Source organism: Diabrotica virgifera, chromosome 1, assembly GCF_917563875.1.
Source record: "Diabrotica virgifera virgifera chromosome 1, PGI_DIABVI_V3a".
NCBI lineage: Eukaryota > Metazoa > Arthropoda > Insecta > Coleoptera > Chrysomelidae > Diabrotica > Diabrotica virgifera.
The window spans coordinates 265992199-266015288 of NC_065443.1; the positions used below are offsets into that span (position 1 = coordinate 265992199).

At 35.1% G+C, this 23090-nt stretch overlaps 1 protein-coding gene across 27 annotated transcripts in view; it reads left to right on the forward strand.

Annotated features, from left to right (window-relative positions):
* LOC114344868 (voltage-dependent calcium channel type A subunit alpha-1) overlaps positions 1 to 23090 on the forward strand; it is a 460590-nt gene that overhangs the window by 218000 nt on the left and 219500 nt on the right. For all 27 annotated transcript variants that reach the window (XM_050650056.1, XM_050650071.1, XM_050650052.1 and 24 more), the window contains 3 exons: positions 1706 to 2008; positions 6818 to 7078; positions 17242 to 17385. In XM_050650056.1, coding sequence (XP_050506013.1) covers positions 1706 to 2008; positions 6818 to 7078; positions 17242 to 17385 — 708 coding nt within the window. The remainder of the gene's footprint in view (positions 1 to 1705; positions 2009 to 6817; positions 7079 to 17241; positions 17386 to 23090) is intronic.

Below are 23090 nucleotides of genomic sequence, written 5' to 3' on the forward strand. Positions count from 1 at the left end.
TCAGGAAGCGATAGCGGAGCTAAGTGATGGAATCTCTATAAACGGAAGAATAGTAAATAAGATAAGATTCGCTGATGACACCGTTATAATGGCAGACGCCCTGGAATCGCTACAAGAATTGCTAAATAGAATTAACGATTATTGCATTCGATACGGACTAAAAATAAACAAGAAAAAGCCAAATTAATCATTGTCTCAAAAACAGAACATGGAAATGAAAGTTTAATGTTAGAGCAAACCCAAATAGAAAAAGTTAAGACATACAAATATCTGGGAACCTGAGCTGATGACAAAAATGACCAAAGCAAAGATATTAAAGTCCGAATTGAAACTGCAAGGCAAGCATTTATAAAAATGAAGACAATGCTTACAAACAAAGACCTTCAGTTGCCTCTCAGATTGAGGGCTCTAAGATGCTACATATTTTCTATATTGCTATACGGAATGGAAGCTTTGACATTGAAGAGACAACACATAAGAAGAATAGAAGCGTTCGAAATGTGGTGTTACAGAAGAATATTGAAAATTCAGTGGGTTCAAAAGATTACCAATGTTGAAGTGCGACGACGTTTAAATAAGGAGTTAGAAGTTATGAAAAGTGTAAAAACTAGAAAACTGGAATATTTGGGTCACATTACCAGAGGAAAAAAATATGAGTTCCTGAGAATTATTATGCAAGGAAGGATCCAAGGAAGAAGAAGCATAGGCAGAAGACGCATCTCCTGGCTGAGGAACCTTAGAGAATGGTTTAAGTTCATTACAACTATTCAGAGCAGCAGCCAAGAAAGTGACCACGGCAATTATGATATCCAATCTCCGATAGGAGAGGGAACTTTAAGAAGAAGAAGACGAATGCCGAAGGTACCTTGGACAGTAAGAAAAACTAGTGAGGACATGAGGAATTAAAAAACTATTATATTTTCCAGATTTAGCTATACAACTCACACTTACTCTAAGGATAAAATACACTATATAATCGCAGATACCTACGGTATCAAAATGATTGATAGACAATTCACGACTATTAATCTCACTGGTCGTTTTTTACCATATAGATTAACCTTTCTACCATCAATGGGTAGGTACGCATAAATTATCTAGTAAAATACAAATTTTTATATCTTTATTGCATCGCAAATTTGAAACGTGACTTTTCATGAGATAAGGTTTATACCCAGTGTAATGTATTTACCGTATTAAAATATAATTTTTGTTATTATTTGAATTGAGAAAAATATTTCCGTTGTTTATGGTTCCACCGGTACCCAAACAAATGCGCCTGCAGTTTAGTGTTGTACTGATGGCTCAAAGTTTAGAGTTAATAGAAAAAAATAATAAATAATAAAAAAATACTTATAGACTAAATACAAGAGGGGGTCCATGGACCCGTTGACCCCCCATATATCCGCGCCTGCTAAGGAGGGTCAGGAAAGAGAGAAAACTGCTAAAGACTCTTAAACACGGAAATCGATATAGAATGCTACAATTGATCCTTAAAGGCAGATCAGAGGGACGTAGAAGTATAGGAACAAAACAAGTTTCTCGGTTAAGAAACATTCGTGAATGGACTCAGATATCAAACTGGACTCAGATAATAAGTAAAAAATATGTATTTTTTACTTATTATTCTTTGATGTATGTATTTTATATAGTTAGTTATGTAGTCTCCTAAAAGTTCTTAACAATAGAAATCTTTTTATTTCAGAGTGAGGAGAGGTGCCCATTGGGTAGTTAACTTACGTTACTTTGATTTCTTCATTATGATAGTGATCTGTCTCAGTTCTATTGCACTTGCGTGTGAAGATCCCGTGGACGAAGATGCCTTTCGCAACGTTATTTTAGATAAATTCGACTATGCTTTCACCAGCGTTTTCGCCGTAGAAATGTTTTTGAAAGTGATAGATTTGGGCATTATCCTCCACCCAGGGTCTTATCTCAGGGAAGTTTGGAATATTATGGATGCAGTAGTCGTCATTTGTGCACTAGTCTCCATGGGCTTTAATTTTGCGTAAGTATTTATACTTTATTTATAAATCTTAACGAAACATAGTTTTTCGGCGGAACGTACAATAATGTTAACTGTAAAATAATTTGTTGAAAAACATCAATATTTCATTCCCTGAAGTCCATATATTGTATATTCTACATATATGTCTATATAGCATATACATCATTATCATCATTTAACCCGGATCTATCCACTGCTGGATGTAGGTCTCCCTCGGTCTTTTCCATGTATTTCTCTTTTGTGATTTTTGCTGTGCAAATTGGATGCAAACAGCAAAAAACAAGCAGCACAAATGACATACACATACTGACTACTAAAAAGTATACTATGTAGTTTATGGAGTAGAAACATAGAAACAGGACTAAACTACAATTAAGCAACTACAACTTTTGAAATAAAATTTTTAAGAAAAATCTGCAAAATATACTGGACCAACAGAATAACTAATACAAAACTTTGAGGAAAGTTCAAAACAACATAGTGCGACAAGCATTTGAGTACCAACCAGATGGGAAAAGAAAGAGAGGTATACCAAAGAACAGCTGGAAAAGAACTACAATGAGAGATCACAAAAAATTGGACCAACATGGGGTGAAGTCAAAATCAGAGCAGGAAATGGAAGATAATGGAAGCAGCTAGTACTGTACTGTGTAACAGAGTTTATCCAAAGAATAAACAAGAAAGAATATGCGCTGACTTGGCCAGTCAGCAAGCTTACACTGTTGCCAAAGAAACATTTAAACGCCCAATCATCCACAAGGGAGGATAGTTCCATCGTCATATATCCATCGTCGATAGGGGTCATCCATAAACTACGTCGTTGAGAAGAGGGAGGGGGGCTTGCTTATTACGACGGAGTACAACAGAGGGAGAGGAGGTGTGAGTACCCATTCGCCGTCGTTTAATATATTGGTATATTTAAATTTTTGTCGCTATTGTGTCAATAAAAATAATTTTTTACTAGCTTCTACCAGTATTAAAGTATCAGATAATCATATAAAAACGTATAGTTTTTGATATGCAATTGAAAATAAAACAAAACGTTTACGAATAAATATACCTTTGTTAAAATTAAAAAAAATAATTCTATTATAGATACTTTTATCGCATACTTTTCATTTAGTTTTTATCAGTCAGGGTCTTAAAATAATATTAGGTAGCAATTTTGTATAGGACAACAAATAATAAGACATTGTTCTTTGGGTTTAAACAATCGCTTCTATATACAGAATAACGTCTGGCAGCAAAAAAATATTAAATTGTTAGTTCACTTATGTGCTGCATACGGTGTGTGAAACAACAGTTCTGAAAGAACGAATAAAAATAAAATATTATTTTCTATTCAGTTAGTAAGTCGTATTTATACTTTAGAAGAAATGGCATTGAAATCAAAACAAAATAAACATAAAGATTTATATGATGCAGTTAAGAAAGCATACCCCATAAAATCTTGGTCCAATGCTATTTAAATGCATTCATTTTTTTCAAATATTAAGAAAACTAATAAAGATTTTTGAAAATTTTAATCGCAGATTGAAAGACTGCATTATTGCCGAGGGCCAAAAGTTCCTGAAAACATCTATAATGTTTATTTTAATAAGTTACAGGGGTGAAAAAAAATAAGAGAAAATTTTGTCTGATTTTTCATTTCAAATATTTCATTCAAAAGAAACCTTTTGTTTATTCTAAGGGACTTTCAACCCTCGGTAATAATGTAATCTTTTATTCTGCGTTTAAATTTTTCAAATATATTTATAAAACAGAAATAATATTGATTTTTTTTAAATCAATGAAAGGGGGGTCGTGAGTTGCAACGACGACGTCGACATGGGGGTGGGGTCGTCTCTAAACGACGAATTACGACGGAGGGGGGAGTGTATTAAAAAGTTCAAATTTTTTACGACGTAGTTTATGGATGCTCCCATAGTAGTCCTGACGCCAGGGGGGTACAACGGCCTCGTTAATTCACCCAAGTTTTTTTTATGTATTTTGACCCGTCGTAGAACACGAATTTTTTGGGTAACAGTTAATCCGGATGTCGATAAGATTGTAATAAACTAAGAACTTGGGGAATTACATAACAGCGATTCTTCGCAAAACAAAACATTTTTTTGTATTTTTGGGTGATTCTCAGCAAAAAATGGTTTTTTGTAGGATGCATAGTTTTCGAGATAAACGCGGTTGAACTTTCAAAAAATCGAAAAAGTGCAATTTTTGAACCCGAATAACTTTTGATTATAAAATAAAATAGCAATTCTGCTTACTGCTTTTGAAAATTCAAGTCAAATTCTATCGGTTTTGATTATTGTCATTGCTAAAAATTAAGGTTTTATTTGTTAAACAAAGCCATAAACACATAGTGTTTCCCGTGCCCAATGCATGCATTTTAATGTACGTAATCTACGTAGAAATTGTCTGTATGCGCGCCTACTCGTTCGATTTCAAATGAGAAATGCAATGAAAACATTATTCAATCACTATGTGTTTATAGCTTTGATTAACAATTAAAAAATTAATTTTTAGCAATGTACAAACTTTCAAACTTTCAAATGCGGTAAGCAGAATTGCTATTTTATTTTTCGATCAAAAGTTATTCGGGTTCAAAAATTGCAATTTTTCGATTTTTTGAAAGTTCAACCGCGTTTACGTCGAAAACTATGCATCCTACGAAAAAACTTGTAAAAACATTTTTTGCTGAGAATCACCCAAAAAATAGAAAAAAATGTTTTGTTTTGCGAAAAATCGCTCTTATGTAATTCCTCAAGTTCTTTGTTTATAACAATCTTATCGACATCCGGATCAACTGTTACCCAAAATAATTGTGTTCTACGGGTTAAAATACATAAAAAAAACTTGGGTAAGTCCATCTGAATTAAGGAGGCTGTTGTACCCCCACTGGCGACAGGACTATAGAGTATATCTAACAATACCGACCTACTAGCAATTTTTCTTTAAATTATATTGAGCTTACTTTTGTGTTGTTTTGAAGCTATTTTCTTGTGGCATTTTTGTAATTAACTATTTTTAATGAGATATAAGCCACAATTTTACTAAAAAAATGATTTTATTAACGTTTCAACATCCAAATCGGATGCCGCTTTCAAAATATATAAAAATATTAATGAATTAAACAAAAATGTTGTTGCTTAGTAAAAAATTCTTCTAATAATTGATTTAATCTGACTCATTTATATCGGCAATTCAGACATATATTATACATTTTAAAGTAGAAGACTTTAAAATGATATTGCCAATATTTATGAGGTGCGTATATAATATTTGTTCTTACTTTTGGTATTCCAACTCATATTTTTTTGCTTTTAAGACATATTTTATCTCTTGTATTAAAATCAAATAAATAATGAATGGGTTGCATGTGTGAGTCCATACTAGTGTAGTAAAGAAAAAGAGAGACGTTCTCACAAACAATTTATTTTACTGACGACCGGTTTCGCTGTCTAAACTTTGCACAGCATCGCATCTTCAGGTCCCGGTTAAAGTAAAATTAAATGTTTCCGGTATAAAGGAAGAATATAGTAGTATTCAATATCATACTTTTTCTGTGCACTTTGCTAAAGGGGGGTTTTTGTGGGGGGGGGGGGTAGAGGGATAGTTTTGAATGAATATATATTAACAAAACATTGGCAGAATCTTGAGGGGCTTAGTAAGATAACACGACATTAAACTGAGAAAAACGAAAAATTGTTAGTTATATATAAAGTGATGTTATTTTTAATTAATTGTGTAGATTTTATTTATTTATTATATAGGATAATTAGATGTTGTTCAGGATCTTCAAGAACTTATACATGGATGTAAAATTGGGTGTGCAACGTTTAGACAAGATTGGTCGGATATGCAATAGTTGTGATCTGATTGTGAAAATTTGTTTGATTTGTTTGAAAAATTGAAATTGGAAAATTAGTAATTTGCTAAAATTTTATATTAAAAGTGTCAATCAATAAAATCATTAATAGCTAATTCAGAATTAGAGTCAAGTGTATAGGTAGATAATGCAGTAGGTGATATTAAATTTATTATAATATAAAGTTATAATTATCTGTAGAGCAATGAAACTTTATGGAATATACATAACTAAAAAAGTTGAAAAAGTAATATATGAAAAAATAATAAATGAAAAAATCTTTCATTTATGTTAATATCTGTTGAATTTAATAAATAGTTGAGTAGGTTAAAAAATTAATTTAAAATTTTTGGAAACATTATCAGGTTGAGTTGAATTAAATGGTTTCTTTGTAATGATAATTTTTTTTTGTTTTAAAGTCGATAAATAACACATAAGAGATACTAGAACAAACACAAAGGGGATGGACATAACAGGAGTTTGGAACTTTTTGATAGGGAAAGCAATCTGAACACTACATCTTATTTTTTTCGATTTTAAGAATAGGAAAAATTCCTGTAATTAATCTTTTTTAAGAAGGCTCGATGTCACTAATCACTTACATTCAAATCTATCCCTCTACCAACCCCCACTTTAGCAAAGTGCAGAGAAAAAGTATGATATTGAATACTACTATATTCTTCCCTTATACCGGAAACATTTAATTTTACTTTAACCGGGACCTGAAGATGCCGAGCAAAGTATAGACAGCGAAACTGGTCGTCATAAAATCAAATATTTTATCATTTGAGGTCACTTACACAATTTCTTTCATGACTGGACCATGAATGGTTAAGTTGTTTTAATCTGGACTTAGGGAATCGAATTACAAAATATATCGAGTCAATTATAATCGATTGGAGATTTAAAAATAAATATGCTAATTTCTTCTTTTTTGTTTACAGAAAGCGTCCTGAAGCTGCCAACTTGTCTACCATAAAATCTCTGCGAGTGTTACGTGTTCTTAGACCTTTAAAAACAATAAAAAGAGTGCCGAAACTGAAAGCAGTATTTGACTGCTTAGTGAACTCCTTAAAAAATGTGATAAATATTCTTATAGTGTATATATTATTCCAATTCATATTTGCTGTGATTGCCGTTCAGTTATTTAACGGAAAATTTTTCTACTGTACAGATGCTAGTAAATTTAACGCTATGACCTGCCAGTAAGTATACAACATTTCGTAAAACAATTATAACTACAGTGGAACCTCGATAACTCGCATTAATCGGGACCGCGGCCGATCCGGGTTATCGAAAATCCGGGTAAGCCGGAGAATATGGTAAAAATTAATAAAATACGTTATACTTACAGATAAACTCCGTTATAATTGAAATAACATGAAATATATATGCACAGTACCTACACATCTAAATTATTAAAAACACGCAAACACAAACCTAAGCAAACGGAAGCAAACAATACAAGACTGTACTACACACAATACAGTCACAATCGGAACGATGTTACGAACAGTCAAAACTAAGACCATTGTTTCAAAAATAATTTTTTAAATAGTCATTTAGTCTTTTTTAAACAATGCTAAGACAGTTTGAAATAAATAAAGGAATAACAGGTGCCTGTTGTTTCCGATAAATCCGAGACAATGACCGTCGCTCTGCCGCCGTCGTGTGCCATGAGTCATTTTTACTATCGTATACATAGTTCAAATTACACAAATACGTATTATCTCTCAAATATTATATTACATACTATCCCTTGCAAGATAATTCGGATGGAATTCCCCAGATTAAGAGAGTGGGCCGATATCAAGCACAAAATAATCTGGAGAATTCCATCCGAATTATCTTGCAACGGAACGGATAGTACATTTTTATTGTTGAAATGTTTGTCTGATGAAAATCAGTCCGGGTTAGCCGGACTTCCGGGTTATTGGGGGCCGACTTATCGGGGTTCCACTTTATTAGAAAATGAAAGACAGCTTATGTTTCATTTCGGATCAGACTTGATCAATTATTCCCTTACGTACGTTTCGGTCCCTACAGACTTCATCAGAGGGGCTACATGATCAGTTCTGAATCGAAATGAAATCAAGCTGTCTATTTAAGCAGAACTATAAAGATAATTCGAGTATTGGACGCTGTAGCGCCATCTGTTAATGTTAACGAAATGAGAAGTCCCATATCCGTAGATCTGAAACCTCCCGTGAAACTAATTTCTAGGTAGATCCTTAATAGTACGTTCTTTAAAGGTAAAATATTGCAAAACCTTTAAATTTCAAAGAACCGCTTGGATTGACATGGAATTTGGCATACACATAGCTAACAAGTCAAAGAAAAAAAGTACTTACTTACTTACTTACTAGCCAACGCCCACCCTTGGCATGTTAGCCATTTGGCGGCGCGCTGACCAGTATAGACGAGCCGTTTCTCGTAGGCGATCTTCATCCTCCTCGGGTGGGTCTGTTATCAGGGCTGGGCACTCTGGGAGGTGAGCAGCATCCATCTGGGGCTGATTACATAGTGGACAGTTGTCATTTTCACGGACGCCGATGCGATGTAGATGGGAGGCCAGGTAGTCATGCCCCGTAGTTGTTCTGAACGCGGCTACACTGATGGGTCTCGGCAAGTTGTGAGGGATTGGTGACTCTATTAGGTGGGCCCAAGATTTTCCAGCACCGGCTTGTATTTGCTGGTCTTTTATCTTCGCTTTGATTCCTCTTTTAATGGTGGACTTTGCTGATGTGTACGATTGGAAGCTAGGGGGCTGTGGAAGAGTAGTGCCTTCTTTTGCAAGTTCATCCGCCGCTTCATTCCCTTCAACACCGACATGACTAGGGATCCATTGTAAAGTAATCAGCCACCCTTTTTCCAGCAAGTTCGATAGTTGGACGCGGCAAGATATTGTTTGGGCACAGTCGGTATATCGATTTGTCGACAGGGCGAGGATTGCGGCTTGGCAGTCGATAAAGAAGGCAACTTTTTGGGGGTGTTGGAGATTCTCGAGACTTTTAGCGGCTTCGTGTATAGCAGCAATTTCGCCATCATAGTTGGTGAGATAGATGTGGAGCCACTCATGCGCTGGGTAATTGGTGTGTATCGTCTCTAGGGCGGCTTTCCTTAGGACAATGTCTGACGATAAGTGCTTCGGGTCGTTATGGTTTTCAAGACGCAATTCTGTGTTTGGTAGACAGCGGGCGAGTGTAGTTTGCGCTGGGAAGGGGGCGGCTTTCGACAGGTCAATGTGGTATTTTCCATGATTTGATTTGCTACTGTAAGCGGAGTGGTTTGTGTTTTAAGACGTGAGGCTGCTTGTCTATATTCGTCCCATTTTTATGGAAGTATTCGTCTTTGCCTTTCCCAGAAGGTTAACGCGTGTTGCTCTCTGCGGCATTGTATTGGTTCAATACCGGTCTGGGCTTCCATTGATGTAATCGGTGTTGATTTTGGAGCACCGGTGATGACGCGAAGGGCAGTGTTCTGGGCGACTTCAAGCTTGGAGGTGGTGTTTGTACTCGCAGTTATTGTAGCTTCACTCCCATATTCTAGTATAGGCCGGACATAGGTTTTGTATGTTGCTACCAAGACATCTTGCGTGGCGCCCCATTTTGTTGCCGTGAGACGTTTGAGCAGTCGACATCTCTTTGTGGCTTTCTCTGCAATGTCGTCGATTTGAGGTTTCCACGTCATTTTCTAGTCTATGTACACCCCCAGGTATTTTGTTACCTCCTCTCTTTCCAGGTCGACTCCTTTGTATGTCAGCTTGACAGCAGTCTGCTTTGTTGAAAGGGTAAGTACTTGATATACGGTTTTGGTTGTACTGACAGTTAGGCAGTTTTTATCCGCCCATTTTTCTAGATTTTTGAGAGCCTGGTTCATTACTCCCTCGAGCGCTTTCAGACTGCTACTTGATGCCCATATTAGGAGGTCATCGGCATACAGGAGGGCATCAACACCAGGTGTCTTTCTAATCATTGCGAGCACATCGTTTATCATTAGGTTGAACAATTGACAGCTGATGACAGCTCCTTGTGGCAGCCCTTGTCTTTGTAGTCTGAATTTGGAACAATGGTTGTGAAATTTGACTCTCTGATACCTTTCACCGAGAAAAGATTTTATCCAATTGAACAGTTTACCGTCAATTCCAGACTTCGCTATCTTGTGTAACAGCAAACCTCTCCATACTGTGTCGTATGCAGCTTTGAGGTCTACTAGCACTGCAACTGTTGACATCTTACGGTGGAAAGCATCCTTGACTTTTTGAGCAAACTCGACTACATGGTCCATGGTGTTCCTGTGTTTCCTGAAGCCAGCTTGTGCGTCGTCAATCAGTTCAAGATGGGTTATGGCTCAGTTCAGTCTGTCCAGAACCATTTTTTCGGCTACTTTGCATAAGGAGCTTGTGAGGGATATTGGCCGGTAGCTATCAGTCAGGCTCGGGTCTTTTTGTTTCTTTAGGGTGGGTATGACCTCGCTCTTCCTCCATTGACTTGGGACTCTTGAATTCCATGTTAGGTTAATCAAGCTCAGAATGGTGTTTTTGGCTGCGGCTCCCAGATATTTAAGCATTTCCGGGTACAACTCGTCAATCCCTGCTGCCTTTTTCGTTTTTGTGTCAGAGAGAGCCGCTTCCAGCTCCGATATCGAGAAATCTTCTGTACAGATGTCCTTTATACTTTTGCTCATCCGCCGGGGAGGGGGATAGCGCAACAGTCTTGCTCTCTCCCTCTTATTTATCTTAATATTACTCACTTTTGTGTAGTGTTTACAGAGTTCGTTTGCTATATCGGCATGTGTGGTGAGTTCTCTAGCCATGCCTCTCATTGGCATTTGCTGTTGCTTGTTTCCATCATTGTTTAGCGTAGTAACGAACCTGTGCGCTTTGACGCCGTCTTTTCGGAAGTCGAGCTTAGCAAGGAAGGATTTGAAAGCTTCTCTTTTCCCTGACTTAATGGCTTGAGTTAGGATCGCTTGTCTCTTTCGAAGCTCTACACAATCGTTCATTTGCCTGGATTTTTCAGCTTTGCCCCTGGCTTTATTTCTGGCAGCTTTCAATTTGGATAGCGTTGGGGACCAGAAAGTCTTATACCCCTTAATTTGACCTCGCGGTATGCACTCTTTTGCACATCTAAGTATGGCCTCGGTTACTTTCTTTGCTGCTTCTTCTGGTTCTTGTAGTGTTAGTTGAGTAAGGACTTCATCTGTGCATTCCCTGTACTTTTTCCAATTCGCCTTTTTAAAATTCCAGCGCGGGGCGCGATTTTGGGCTTTTTTGTCCTTTGCCAGTTTGCATGTCACTAGCAGAGCGCGGTGACCACAGCCTGCTGCGTCGTCCAGGAGGGTTACACTGGTCTTCCCTGTAATGTGTGGGTGTGTTACGACAAGATCGGGCCTTGATTGACTTCCTCTAAACGATAAGAACGTAGGTGGGGTGTTAACTACATCAAGATAGTTGTTATCCAAAAAGTCCTCGAGGTGTTTCCCAACGTTGGTGGTTCAAGAGTAGCCCCATCTCGTGGATGGACTATTGAAATCTCCAATTATGATGGTACTTGGCTGGATTTGTTGCTCTACCAATTCCAATGCAGGTATATTATCTGGCGGATTGTATAGTAAGAAAAGGGTGACATGTTTCGAGTTTTTCCAGACTTCGACCTGGAACATTTCCAGTTTATCTCTATCCTGCATTTCGTGAATTATGTTAGTCTTGCATACTAGAGGGGTTTTGATTCCGATGATGATTGCTGACGCTACTTGTCGACTCCTCTTCAGCACATGGGTTGAATAGCCAACTGTAGGGTAGAGGTGAGGTGTGTCTGTAGCGGCTCCTGCCTCTACAATGACATATATATCAACGTTCTTTTCGAGAACGCTTCGTTTGAGTTCTAAAAACTTGCTGTTGCTTAGACCTCCAGCGTTCCAGAAGATGACTTTGAGGTCTGCGTCGCTGCCCTGAGAAGGGCCGTTTCGAGTAGGGATTCGTACACTCATGGATCAGCGCGCGTAACGACGAATCGCTGCTGCTCATTTAGCGTTACCCAGGGGACACGTGTGATCGTACCTTACGATAGACCACGGACGCGAGCAACTCTGTCCCCCACAAAGAAAAAAAAAAAAAAAAAAAAAAAAAGTGATATTGTGCCGATGTGTGCTTTTGCCCTAGGGGTGAGTTTAACCCCCTTTTGGGGGTGAAAAATATATGTTCTAAATAAGTCCGGAAATGGATAAAATAACTAATTTTAAGCAACTTTTGTTCTATAAAGTTTTTTCACCAAGTTAGTACTTTTCGAGTTATTTGCGAGTGAATGTGTTAATTTTTTTACAAAATAACCACGTTTTCAGAAGGTTCTTCGCACATAACTCAAAAAGTAGGTATTTGGTCGAAAAAAAATTCTTATTAAAAATATATCACGTAAAAAAGTGAAAAACACGGTGTATATATTAGGTCACTATACCTAGTAGAAGCAAAATTATACCTCATGAAAAATAGGTTCATATCCGTCAAATTCCAAATCGAATATTTTAACGTGCCATAACCAAAAAACGAAGCACTTTTTTGGGCAAAACTCGTTTTAATCTTTTTAAAGTGTTTAAAAAATGCTTATTTTTGATGTAAAAAAAATTAGCCTCAAAAGGAAACAAGTTACGCTCAAAATAAAGTTGGTCCCTTTTTTTTCGTAAGAAGTCGGGAAGGTCACCCCCTAATTAGCATTTCAAATGAACTTAATTGTTATCACTTCACAAGTTTTTTACTCGCGTATGTATTGATCATATGATCTGTAAGTTTCATCGGTTCAAATTCCTTATTTTTGAAAGAGCTGTAGTTAAAAGGGCTTGAACGAGTAACTTATCACGAGTGTATGCAAATTTAGAAAGACCGAATCTTAACCAATTTTTGTCTTACAGAAAAACAAAAAGTACAAAATACTCAGAAAAGTAAAGCCGACTTTTTTTGTTAAGATTTTTGGTATCTCTAACAATAAAAATTTTATTTTAAAACCAATTTTTTTCAAAAATAAGCACTTTGAATCGATGAAACTTACAGATTATATAAACACAACATAAGCAAAGTAACTTGTGAAACGGTAACGATTAATTTCTTTCAAGTTGCTAATTGGGGGGTGATTTTCCTGATTTTTTTTGCCAAAACAAAAGGGACCAACTTTATTTTGAGCGTAACTTGGTTAGATCTGATGTTAGAAAATTTTTTTATAAAAGAAGAAATAAAGCTTTTTTTAAACACTTTAAAAAAGTTGTAATGTGTTTTCCCCAAGAATTCTTCAATATTTGGATATTTCACATTGAATTATTCTATTTGGCATTTTTCGAATATGAACCTATTTTTCATTAGCTATAACTCTGCTTTTGCTAAGTAAGGAGACCTAATATATACACCGTTTTTTCCCTTTTTTATAGGCTACAGTTTTGATAAGAATATTTTTTTCGACAAAATGCTTACGTTTTGGGTTTATTTGCGAAAAATCCTCTAAAAACGTGGTTATTTTGTTGAAAAATTCACAAAAAAAACATATGCAAGTGTTGAAAAAAAACATATTCACTTGCAAATAACTCGAAGAGTATTGATTTGGTGAAAAAACTCTATAGAACAAAAGTTGCTTAAAATTAGTCAGTTTATCCATTTCGGGACTTGTTTTGGACTTTTGATTATTCTGATCATGTCTCTCAATTTCTTTGCATATACTTTGATAGTATAATTTTTGATCTGCCTTGCATCTTCGTTTTATTTCTTTATTGAGGTTTCTTAAACTAGATTTTTCCCTTTCACTATGCACACCACTTTGACAAAGATTTCTTTTATTCTCAATGATTTGAAAGGCTTCGTCTGTTATCCAGTGTTTCCGTTTCACAGGATTATTTATCTTTGGATGATCAATTGGGGTTGTTACACAATGTTTAAAAGTCTCCCATATTTCTTGTGATGTTCCGTTGCGAATAGAGGGCATTATTTTATGTACTTCCTGGAGAAAGTCGTCGAAACTTAACATAAGGAAACATATATTTTCTTCCACCGGGTATAAGTCCAAAAAAACTTTGAGTAAACCTTTGCCCAACTGTGTCAAACCAAAGAAAAATCTAAAATAATAAAAAAATAGCGGAATCCGTTAACCTGTTCACGAAAAAATCAACTATGAAAATAACCATATGTTCAGGTGACGCATAACTTTTGAAACTATGTGTATATTTCTTTGAATCGTAAAAGGTATCAGCAGTATCGAACATGACCCGTGTAGAGCTGCCCCCCCCCCCCACTTGCAAAAATTAAAAAACAAATAGCCCTGATTTATGAGCTATTTATGAGCTCTCATATTCCGCAAACTAAAAATTTTGAGCTCGTTCCACTGAGCAGGAATTTAATACCATAGCGGGGGGGGGGGGGGGTGGCTGAGTCAGCCCCCCCCCACTACTTAAAAATAGGAATATTGAATCGGTTTTTGCGGCAGAATTACGAGCTATTTATGAGCTCTTGAAATTATATAGTTTCGATTTTTGAGGTCATCCCCTTCACCCCCAAACAACCCTTTAATTGATTTAACTTAAGAGAAAGATGCTGAGAAAACTTAAAATATATCGTATTGCGGATAACATTCCTATAGCTTATATACTCTAAGAATAAACTATTAAATCAAGGGCATTTCGATTATTGAGCTACAACCCCTTCGCAAGAAAACCACCCTATCTTCCCGGCTTAAGAGAAAGTTGTACTTAAAATGCGTTAAACTAATTATTTGGCGACTACATATCATTTAATAATTTATAAGCTTCCAAATTACGCGCATTTAGATCAGTAAATTGCAATTTATTTTGTATAGTGCAGTCACTGAAGGTAAAAATCAACGATTACCTTCAATTTCGGTGACCCTTCATCGATTTTCACGAAAATTGGTCAGTGGTTAGAGGATACGTCAAGAAACAAAGGTGACATGGTACCACCTTGCGCCTTTACCCTGAGGGTGGATACCGCCCCTTCTCGGGGGTGAAAATTATTTTATAAAAAATAACTGCACAAATCAATAAAAGAACAAATTAAAAGCAAAATTTATTATACAAAGTTAATAAAATAAGTCAATACTTTTTAAGTTATTAAAGATCAAAGATTTTAATTATTTGTGAAAAAAATGCATGTTTTGAAGAGGTTTTTTGTAAATCACTGAAAAACTGTAAGTTTTTACAAAAAAGTTAATAGTAGTTTAATTCGTATAGCTTATATTCTAAGAATAAACTCTAAAATCACACGCCTTTCGATTATTGAACTACAACCCCTTCGCAAGAAAACCATCCCTTATTCCCGGCTTAAGAGAGGGTTGTACTTAAAATAATTTAAATTAATTATTTGTCGACTATATATTGTTTAATAATTTATGAGCTCGCAAAATATACGCATCTCAATTATTGAATTGCCATTTTCTTTCTATAGTGCAGTCACTGAAGGTAAAAATCAACTATGACCTTCGATTTCGGTAAATCTCCATTCATTTTCACGAAAATTGGTGAGCGGATTTTGATACTATCAACTTTTTCTGGATCTTATTTTTGATGGGTATTTCTAAGTACTTTGACAAGTATTTAGTACCTAAGTGTTATAAAATGCATCTTTTTCCCGTTATTTAAGCTTGAACCCTTAGATTTGAACAGTCGCGGAAAAAAATATACATTTAATTACCAATAACTTACTTTAAATTAACATTAAAGGTTTTTCAAGTAAGCAATTTATTATATTTTTTATTAGCTTCAATTTTAGTGATCAAAACTTTTTTGTAAAAACTTACAGTTTTTGAGTCATTTATGAAAAATCGCTCTAAAGCATGCATTTTCTTTCCAAAAATTAAAATATTTGATCTTTAATAACTCAAAAAGTATTGATTTATTTTAATCACATTATATAACAAATTTTGCTTACAATTTGTCCCTCTCTCGATTTGTGGGGTTATTTTTAATAAAGTAATTTTCACTCCCGAGAAGGGGTGACATATACCCCAGGCTAAAACCCCAAGTTGTTATTGTCAATTCGTGAAAATAAATGGAGATTTACCGAAATCGAAGGTAATAGTTGATTTTTACCTTCAGTGACTGCACTATAGAAAGAAAATGGCAATTCAATAATTGAGATGCGTATATTTTGCAAGCTAATAAATTATTAAACGATATGTAGTCGCCAAATAATCAATTTAAATTATTTTAAGAACAACTCTCTCTTAAGCCGGGAAAATGGGGTCGTTTTCTTGCGAAGGGGTTGTAGCTATGTAATCGAAAGGTGCGTGATTTAAGAGTTTATTCTTAGAATATAAGCTATGCGAATTAAACTACTATTAACTTTTTTGTAAAAACTTTTTCAGTGATTTACAAAAAACCTCTTCAAAACATGCATTTTTTTCACAAATAATTAAAATCTTAGATCTTTAATAACTTAAAAAGTATTGACTTATTTTATTAACTTTATATAATAAATTTTGCTTTTAATTTGTTCATTTATTGATTTGTGCAGTTATTTTTTATAAAATAATTTTCACCCCCGAGAAGGGGCGGTATCCACCCTCAGGATAAAGGCGCAAGGTGGTACCATGTCACCTTTGTTTCTTGACGTATCCTCTAACCACTGACCAATTTTCGTGAAAATCGATGAAGGTTCACCGAACTTGAAGGTAATCGTTGATTTTTAACTTCAGTGACTGCACTATACAAAATAAATTGCAATTTACTGATCTAAATGCGCGTAATTTGGAAGCTTATAAATTATTAAATGATATGTAGTCGCCAAATAATTAGTTTAACGCATTTTAAGTACAACTTTCTCTTAAGCCGGGAAGATAGGGTGGTTTTCTTGCGAAGGGGTTGTAGCTCAATAATCGAAATGCTCTTGATTTAATAGTTAATTCTTAGAGTATATAAGCTATATGAATTATATCCGCAATACGATATATTTTAAGTTTTCTCAGCATCTTTCTCTTAAGTTAAATCAATTAAAGGGTTGTTTGGGGGTGAAGGGGATGAGCTCAAAAATCGAAACTATATAATTTCAAGAGCTCATAAATAGCTCGTAATTCTGCCGTAAAAACCGATTCAATATTTCTATTTTTAAGTAGTGGGGGGGGGGCTGACTCAACCCCCCCCCCACTAGGGTATTAAATTCCTGCTCAGTGGAACGAGCTCAAAATTTTTAGTTTGCGGAATATGAGAGCTCATAAATAGCTCATAAATCAAGGCTATTTGTTTTTTAATTTTTGCAAGTGGGGGGGGGGGGGCAGCTCAACACGGGTTCGAACATGATACTGAACTAATTTTAGTAACTTATCTACAATTTTGATTGTTTTTTATTGAGTCTAATTTTATTTTTTTAAATTTATTACAGAGGTCAATATTTTGTATATGAAGAAGACAATGACGTGCCTCAGGTGCAAAGTCGCGAATGGTTGCCACAAAAATTCCATTACGACAATGTACCCATGGCGATGCTGACGCTGTTTGCTGTACAGACTGGAGAAGGATGGCCTCAGTGAGTTGATTTATTTATTTGTTTTTTTTTTTTTTTTTTTTTTTTTTTTTTTTTTTTTTTTATTGAAAATTTACCGCATCCACCAAGAGGTGATTAGCGGGAATACAGTGTAGGAGTACAGTTCCAATAACTTACAATCTATAATATAATTCTATGAGTTTTAAATAATTATCGATATTATTATCTATAATTACAGTATGTATCTTAAATTAAGAATACAGTGTAGGTATAACTTCCAGTAATTTAGATTCTATAATATAGCTCTATACATTTTAAATAGTTTGCGATATTGTCATAGTAACCATCTGTGCCTAAAAGTTTGTTGATGTTGTTAGGAATATTGAATCTAATTCGTTCATTTGCAAAAAGTGGACAGCCAATTAAAAAATGTTTTACATTATTTATTTCGTCACAAATTTCACATTTAGGGGGATCGTCTCTTGTAAACAGGTGAGAGTGCGTGTATCTTGTGTGACCTATACGCAGACGTGTGATAACAGTTTGAAGTTTTCGGGCTCGTATTCTCGATAGCCGCGGGTAAACATTATCCTTGATTGTTCTTAAAGATGTCTGTGAATATTTCCATTCTTGGTTCCATTTACACGTGATTAGATTTCTAAAGTACGATTTTATGTCACTCGCGAGATTTCGACACTCCGTTACCTCTGTTTCGACACTTTCCGACACTTTACGGGCGCACTGATCTGCTGCTTCGTTTCCATCGATACCAATATGAGATGGGATCCATATGAAGGTAATGCGTCTGGAATTTTCTTGAGCCTCTTCTAGTTCAGATTTTACCATTTTCTCTAGGGGGTTTTTAGGATACACATGATTTAAAGTTTGTAAAGCACCGAGTGAATCACTTAGGATCAAGCATTTTGGTATTTTGTTTTTGTTGACATGTTCAAGGGCTTTGAGTATTGCATAAAGTTCAGCAGAAAAAATACTGAAATATTTGGGAAGTTATTTATTTGTTATTCAATTATAACTACTAAAATGTTCGATTATATTGTGACGGAAAGTTCTTTTTCTTTGATGACAATAGACTCAGTAAAAAACACGCTCAAAATAAATAAATATAATATTATGGATATTTATATAAGTCTTATTCTTTATAAAATGTGGTGTGTTCGTTGGAGAATTGAGTAACGTAACTACTGAAGGAAATGCACAAATTTATTGAGATGTTAACAGTTAGAGATACAAAACGATACTGCCTAAATTAATGAATACAAACTACTTACATATTTCTTAAAACCTTTCATAGTCCATGAACATTTCGCTGACACCGCGAAATTACAAGCGTTGGTGTTTATCATGTCACGTAGTCTAAATATTGAAATATAAACACACACAGTGGCGTGCTCGCCATAACACCTCCCTCCTGAAAACCGAAGCTGGGGTGTCAAAGAAGGGCCTCTTTGCAGCTTCGAAGTTTTGGGCTTGTAGTGTAGAGCCTCTCTGGATATGCTCCGAACAGGGCAGGTAGGGCCACATGAAACTCAAGTACTTCCGTGAGAACGTGGCCTTACACTGGAACGGGTCGAGAACGTTGCAGCGTCTCAGATCAGGTGGATTTACACTGGAACGGGAAGAGAACGGGTGGAGAACGTTGTACCTTCTGGATCAAGTGGCTGTACACTGGAACTGGTCGAAATTCTAAACTGTATGTAGTTGCTTCTTCTGTGGAAATGCTTCACCGTTTCCAGGGTCGAGTGGCTTTTCACTGAAGCTGGTGGTTGAGAAGATTTCACGAAGTTACTAGTTGCGCCTCTCCAGAACTTCCGAATTGCTTTGTGGCTTTACACAACAAGTGGCCTTACACTTGGAATTCTTCAAGTTGCTTACGGGTTCCTTCAGTTTACCTTCCTCGTGGCCTTACACTCGGAACTCAACTACTAAGTCACTAATTCTCCAATTTCCCAATTAACGATTAAAATCGATTAGAAAAAAAGGCTTTACTTTTTCTAATTGGAAATTTCTACTAACTGCGCCAGTCTTATTCTTTATAAAATGTGGTGTGTTCGTTGGAGAATTGAGTAACGTAACTACTGAAGGAAATGCACAAATTTATTGAGATGTTAACAGTTAGAGATACAAAACGATACTGCCTAAATTAATGAATACAAACTACATATTTCTTAAAACCTTTCATAGTCCATGAACATTTCGCTGACACCGCGAAATTACAAGCGTTGGTGTTTATCATGTCACGTAGTCTAAATATTGAAATATAAACACACACAGTGGCGTGCTCGCCATAACATATATACCCCCGTATTATACAGGGTGTTTCATTGGGAAAGTAACATACATTAACTGTGGAAAGAGGACACTTAGACGATCTCGAAAATACCATACTTATACATGGATCTTACTCCATTAATAACAAAGATACTGGGTGTTTTATCTATTTTGCCATTTTCTTAATTGGTTCATAACTTTTTAACCACACTGTATATTTATTTTATATTTGTCACACAAATATCATTTAAGGTGTACAATAAATTAATTTATTTACAATTGTAAAAAATCCAGATCCGGATTAAAAAATATTGGAAAAATATTCCCGACCTCAAAACAACACCCTGTACATTAAATTTTTTTTAAATGGATTTTTCAGTTGAAAAGAGGATGAAAAACTACATTTGGTGGTATAATTTGAATTTTCGGCAAAATGATTTTTCTGGTGAAATTTTGAATTTATATTCGAAAATTAAGTGAATTGCGAGAGCTCTAAGTAGAAAAAAATTGAAATACAGCTTACAACTTGTCAACCTCACTGTATATTGATTTTATATTTAACACGCGAATATTCTTTTAGGTGTCCAATCAATTAATTTATTTACAATTATAGAAAATCCAGGTCCGGTTTAAAAAATATTGTGTAAATATTCCGACCCAAAAAAACACCTTGTATATTAACTTTCTTTAAAAAGGATTTCGCATTTGAAAAGGGGATGAAAAACAAAATTAGTGGTATACTTTGAATTTTCGACAAAATGATTTTTCTGGTAAAATTTTGAATTTGAATTCTGAAATTATGTCAATTGCGAGAGCTCTTGTAGAAAAAATTAAAATGCGAGTTAATTTTAATTAATACCATTATTTAATCTAAATTGGTAAAATGTTAATATTTTAGTGTTTTTTATTATGTGTAAAAAATAGTTTTTGGCGAATATTCATCTTTAAATAATGAATAAAAATAGCTAAAAATTATAACAAAACAGCGAAAATTTGCAGCATAATCACTATTCAAAACTAAAGGACTTATTCAAAATTACCACCATCAAAAATTATTTTTTTTATACGTAGGTACGGTAAATTTTTGTAGTTAGGTACCTAGCGTCATGTGTACTGTGTGTGTTGAGTAAGTGTCTTGTTACATTGCAAAGTCGACGTCATTGTCTTTGCAAAGAGACGCTAATTGTATCCGAACGTCTGCGGTCCCTCCGGTGAGTACCGATCCCACAAGGACAGAAACCATTTTCATTTATTAATTTATAATAAACGAAAAATTTCTGACCCTGGTGAGATTCGAACTCACGACCATTCGGACCTTTCGATCCAAAGGTAGGCGCTCTTACCACTGAGCCACATAGGGGGTCATCAAAAATTATTTTTATGTGTGGAAATATTAATATTTTACCAATTTAGATAAAATAATGGTATTCATTAAAATTAAGTCATATTTTAATTTATTTTACTTTGAGCTTCGCAATTCACATAATTTCAGAATTCAAATTCAAATTTTTACCAGAAAAATCATTTTGCCGAAAATTCAAAGTATACCACTAATTTTGTTTTTCATCCCTTTTTCATATGCAAAATCCATTTTAAAAAAATTTAATATACAAGGTGTTTTTTGGGTTGGAACATTTATACAATATTTTTTAATCCGGACCTGGATTTTTTTATAATTGTAAATTAATTGAATGGACACCTAAAAGAATATCGCGTGTTAAATATAAAATCAATATACAGTGTGGTTGACAAGTTGTAAGCTGTATTTCAATTTTTTCTACTTAGAGCTCTCGCAATTCACTTAATTTCAGAATTCAAATTCCAAATTTCACCAGAAAAATCATTTTGCCGAAAATTCAAAGTATACCACTAAATTTAGTTTTTTATCCTCTTTTCAACTGAAAAATCCATTTTAAAAAAATTTAATGTACAGGGTGTTGTTTTGGGGTTGGAACATTTTTTAAATATTTTTTAAGCCGGACTCGGATTTTTTACAATTGTAAATAAATTAATTTATTGTACGCCTTAAATGATATTTGCGTGCCAAATATACAATAAATATACAGTGTGGTCAAAAAGTTATGAACCAATTAAGAAAATGGCAAAATAGATAAAACACCCAGTATCTTTGTTAATAATGGAGTAAGACCCATTAAGTATGGTATTTTTGAGACCGCCTAAGTATCCTCTTTCTACAGTTAATGTATGTTACTTTACCAATGAAACACCCTGTATACAACCGCCCCCGAAGAAAGCCCCTTGGCGGACGTCTGCAAATAAAAATAAAATTGTATTTAATACTATCAAAAGTATTTAACAATACTAATGTAGGATTCGTTAAAGACAATCGTCATAAAAGTCCGTGTGATGTTTAACAGTTTTAATTAATAAAATAGATAACTAAATTATGGATACATACTATTAAGTTGACGAAATATAAAAGTGTTTGTGCAATTGCGATCAAAATTTACGTGTTCTTACAAAAAGAAATGTATTTGGAAATAGTTGCGTCTAATCAATATTATAACCAGCTTGCCATAATACCCGTCTTAAAGCGTCGCTTTAAGTTGTGTCTTTTTCAATTATCTAAAATAACACGTCCGTCGAGGTTCTGATGTTAAAATCGACTTACTCTCGAACCTCCACGCTAAATAAAAATCTCTTACAGCTAATCTCCCTCTTTCCATGGTTTAATTCGCTTTCCCCTGAGAACTAACCTATTAAAATTGTTTCAAAGGGCTCTTATGTTATTTTTATGTCTTAAGGGCGATTGAAAATAAACGCAATCTTCTCACCGCCACCCGTCGATTGGATACACCCATCTGTCCCTGTGGGCGTCGACGGACGCTCGTTTCGTGTTCGTAATAATAATTAAAAAAAATTATATACAGGAGACTTAAAATTGAGGATAACATATTTACAATTCTACACTAATGTAGTGCAATTAATGCACAATAATAATATTAATGTAATGCAAGAAACAACTACGCACAGACTCGCAACTACGTTATACCTCAATCACGCACGCAATCTCGCAAATGTAATACCTCAGTCCAGAATAACCACGCATGAAATATCGCAAATGTTATACCTCAGTCCGGTATAACTAAATACGCAACTTCGCAAGCACGGAATCAAAGAATCAACGACTACACACACAGATACCCTTACAACTCCATGCAGGAGATAGAAGGAACCATTCACGCCACGGTTACACGAATATTGTTTAATTACGCGCGAAGCATCTCTTCAATGCAGGGTTCCTTCGCCCAGATTGGCTTACCGGTTCAGTACACTAGTTAGCCAGGGTGACTAGAGCTTAGCGCCGCAAGACTGACTGTTCTTTTTAGCTGGCCTGCTTTTATACCGTTAACTGACCCACTCTTTCTCTCTTAGTTGTTCCATGGTGGGATATAGATCCTACCATGGATCTACATCCCAAAATGAAGAATATGCAT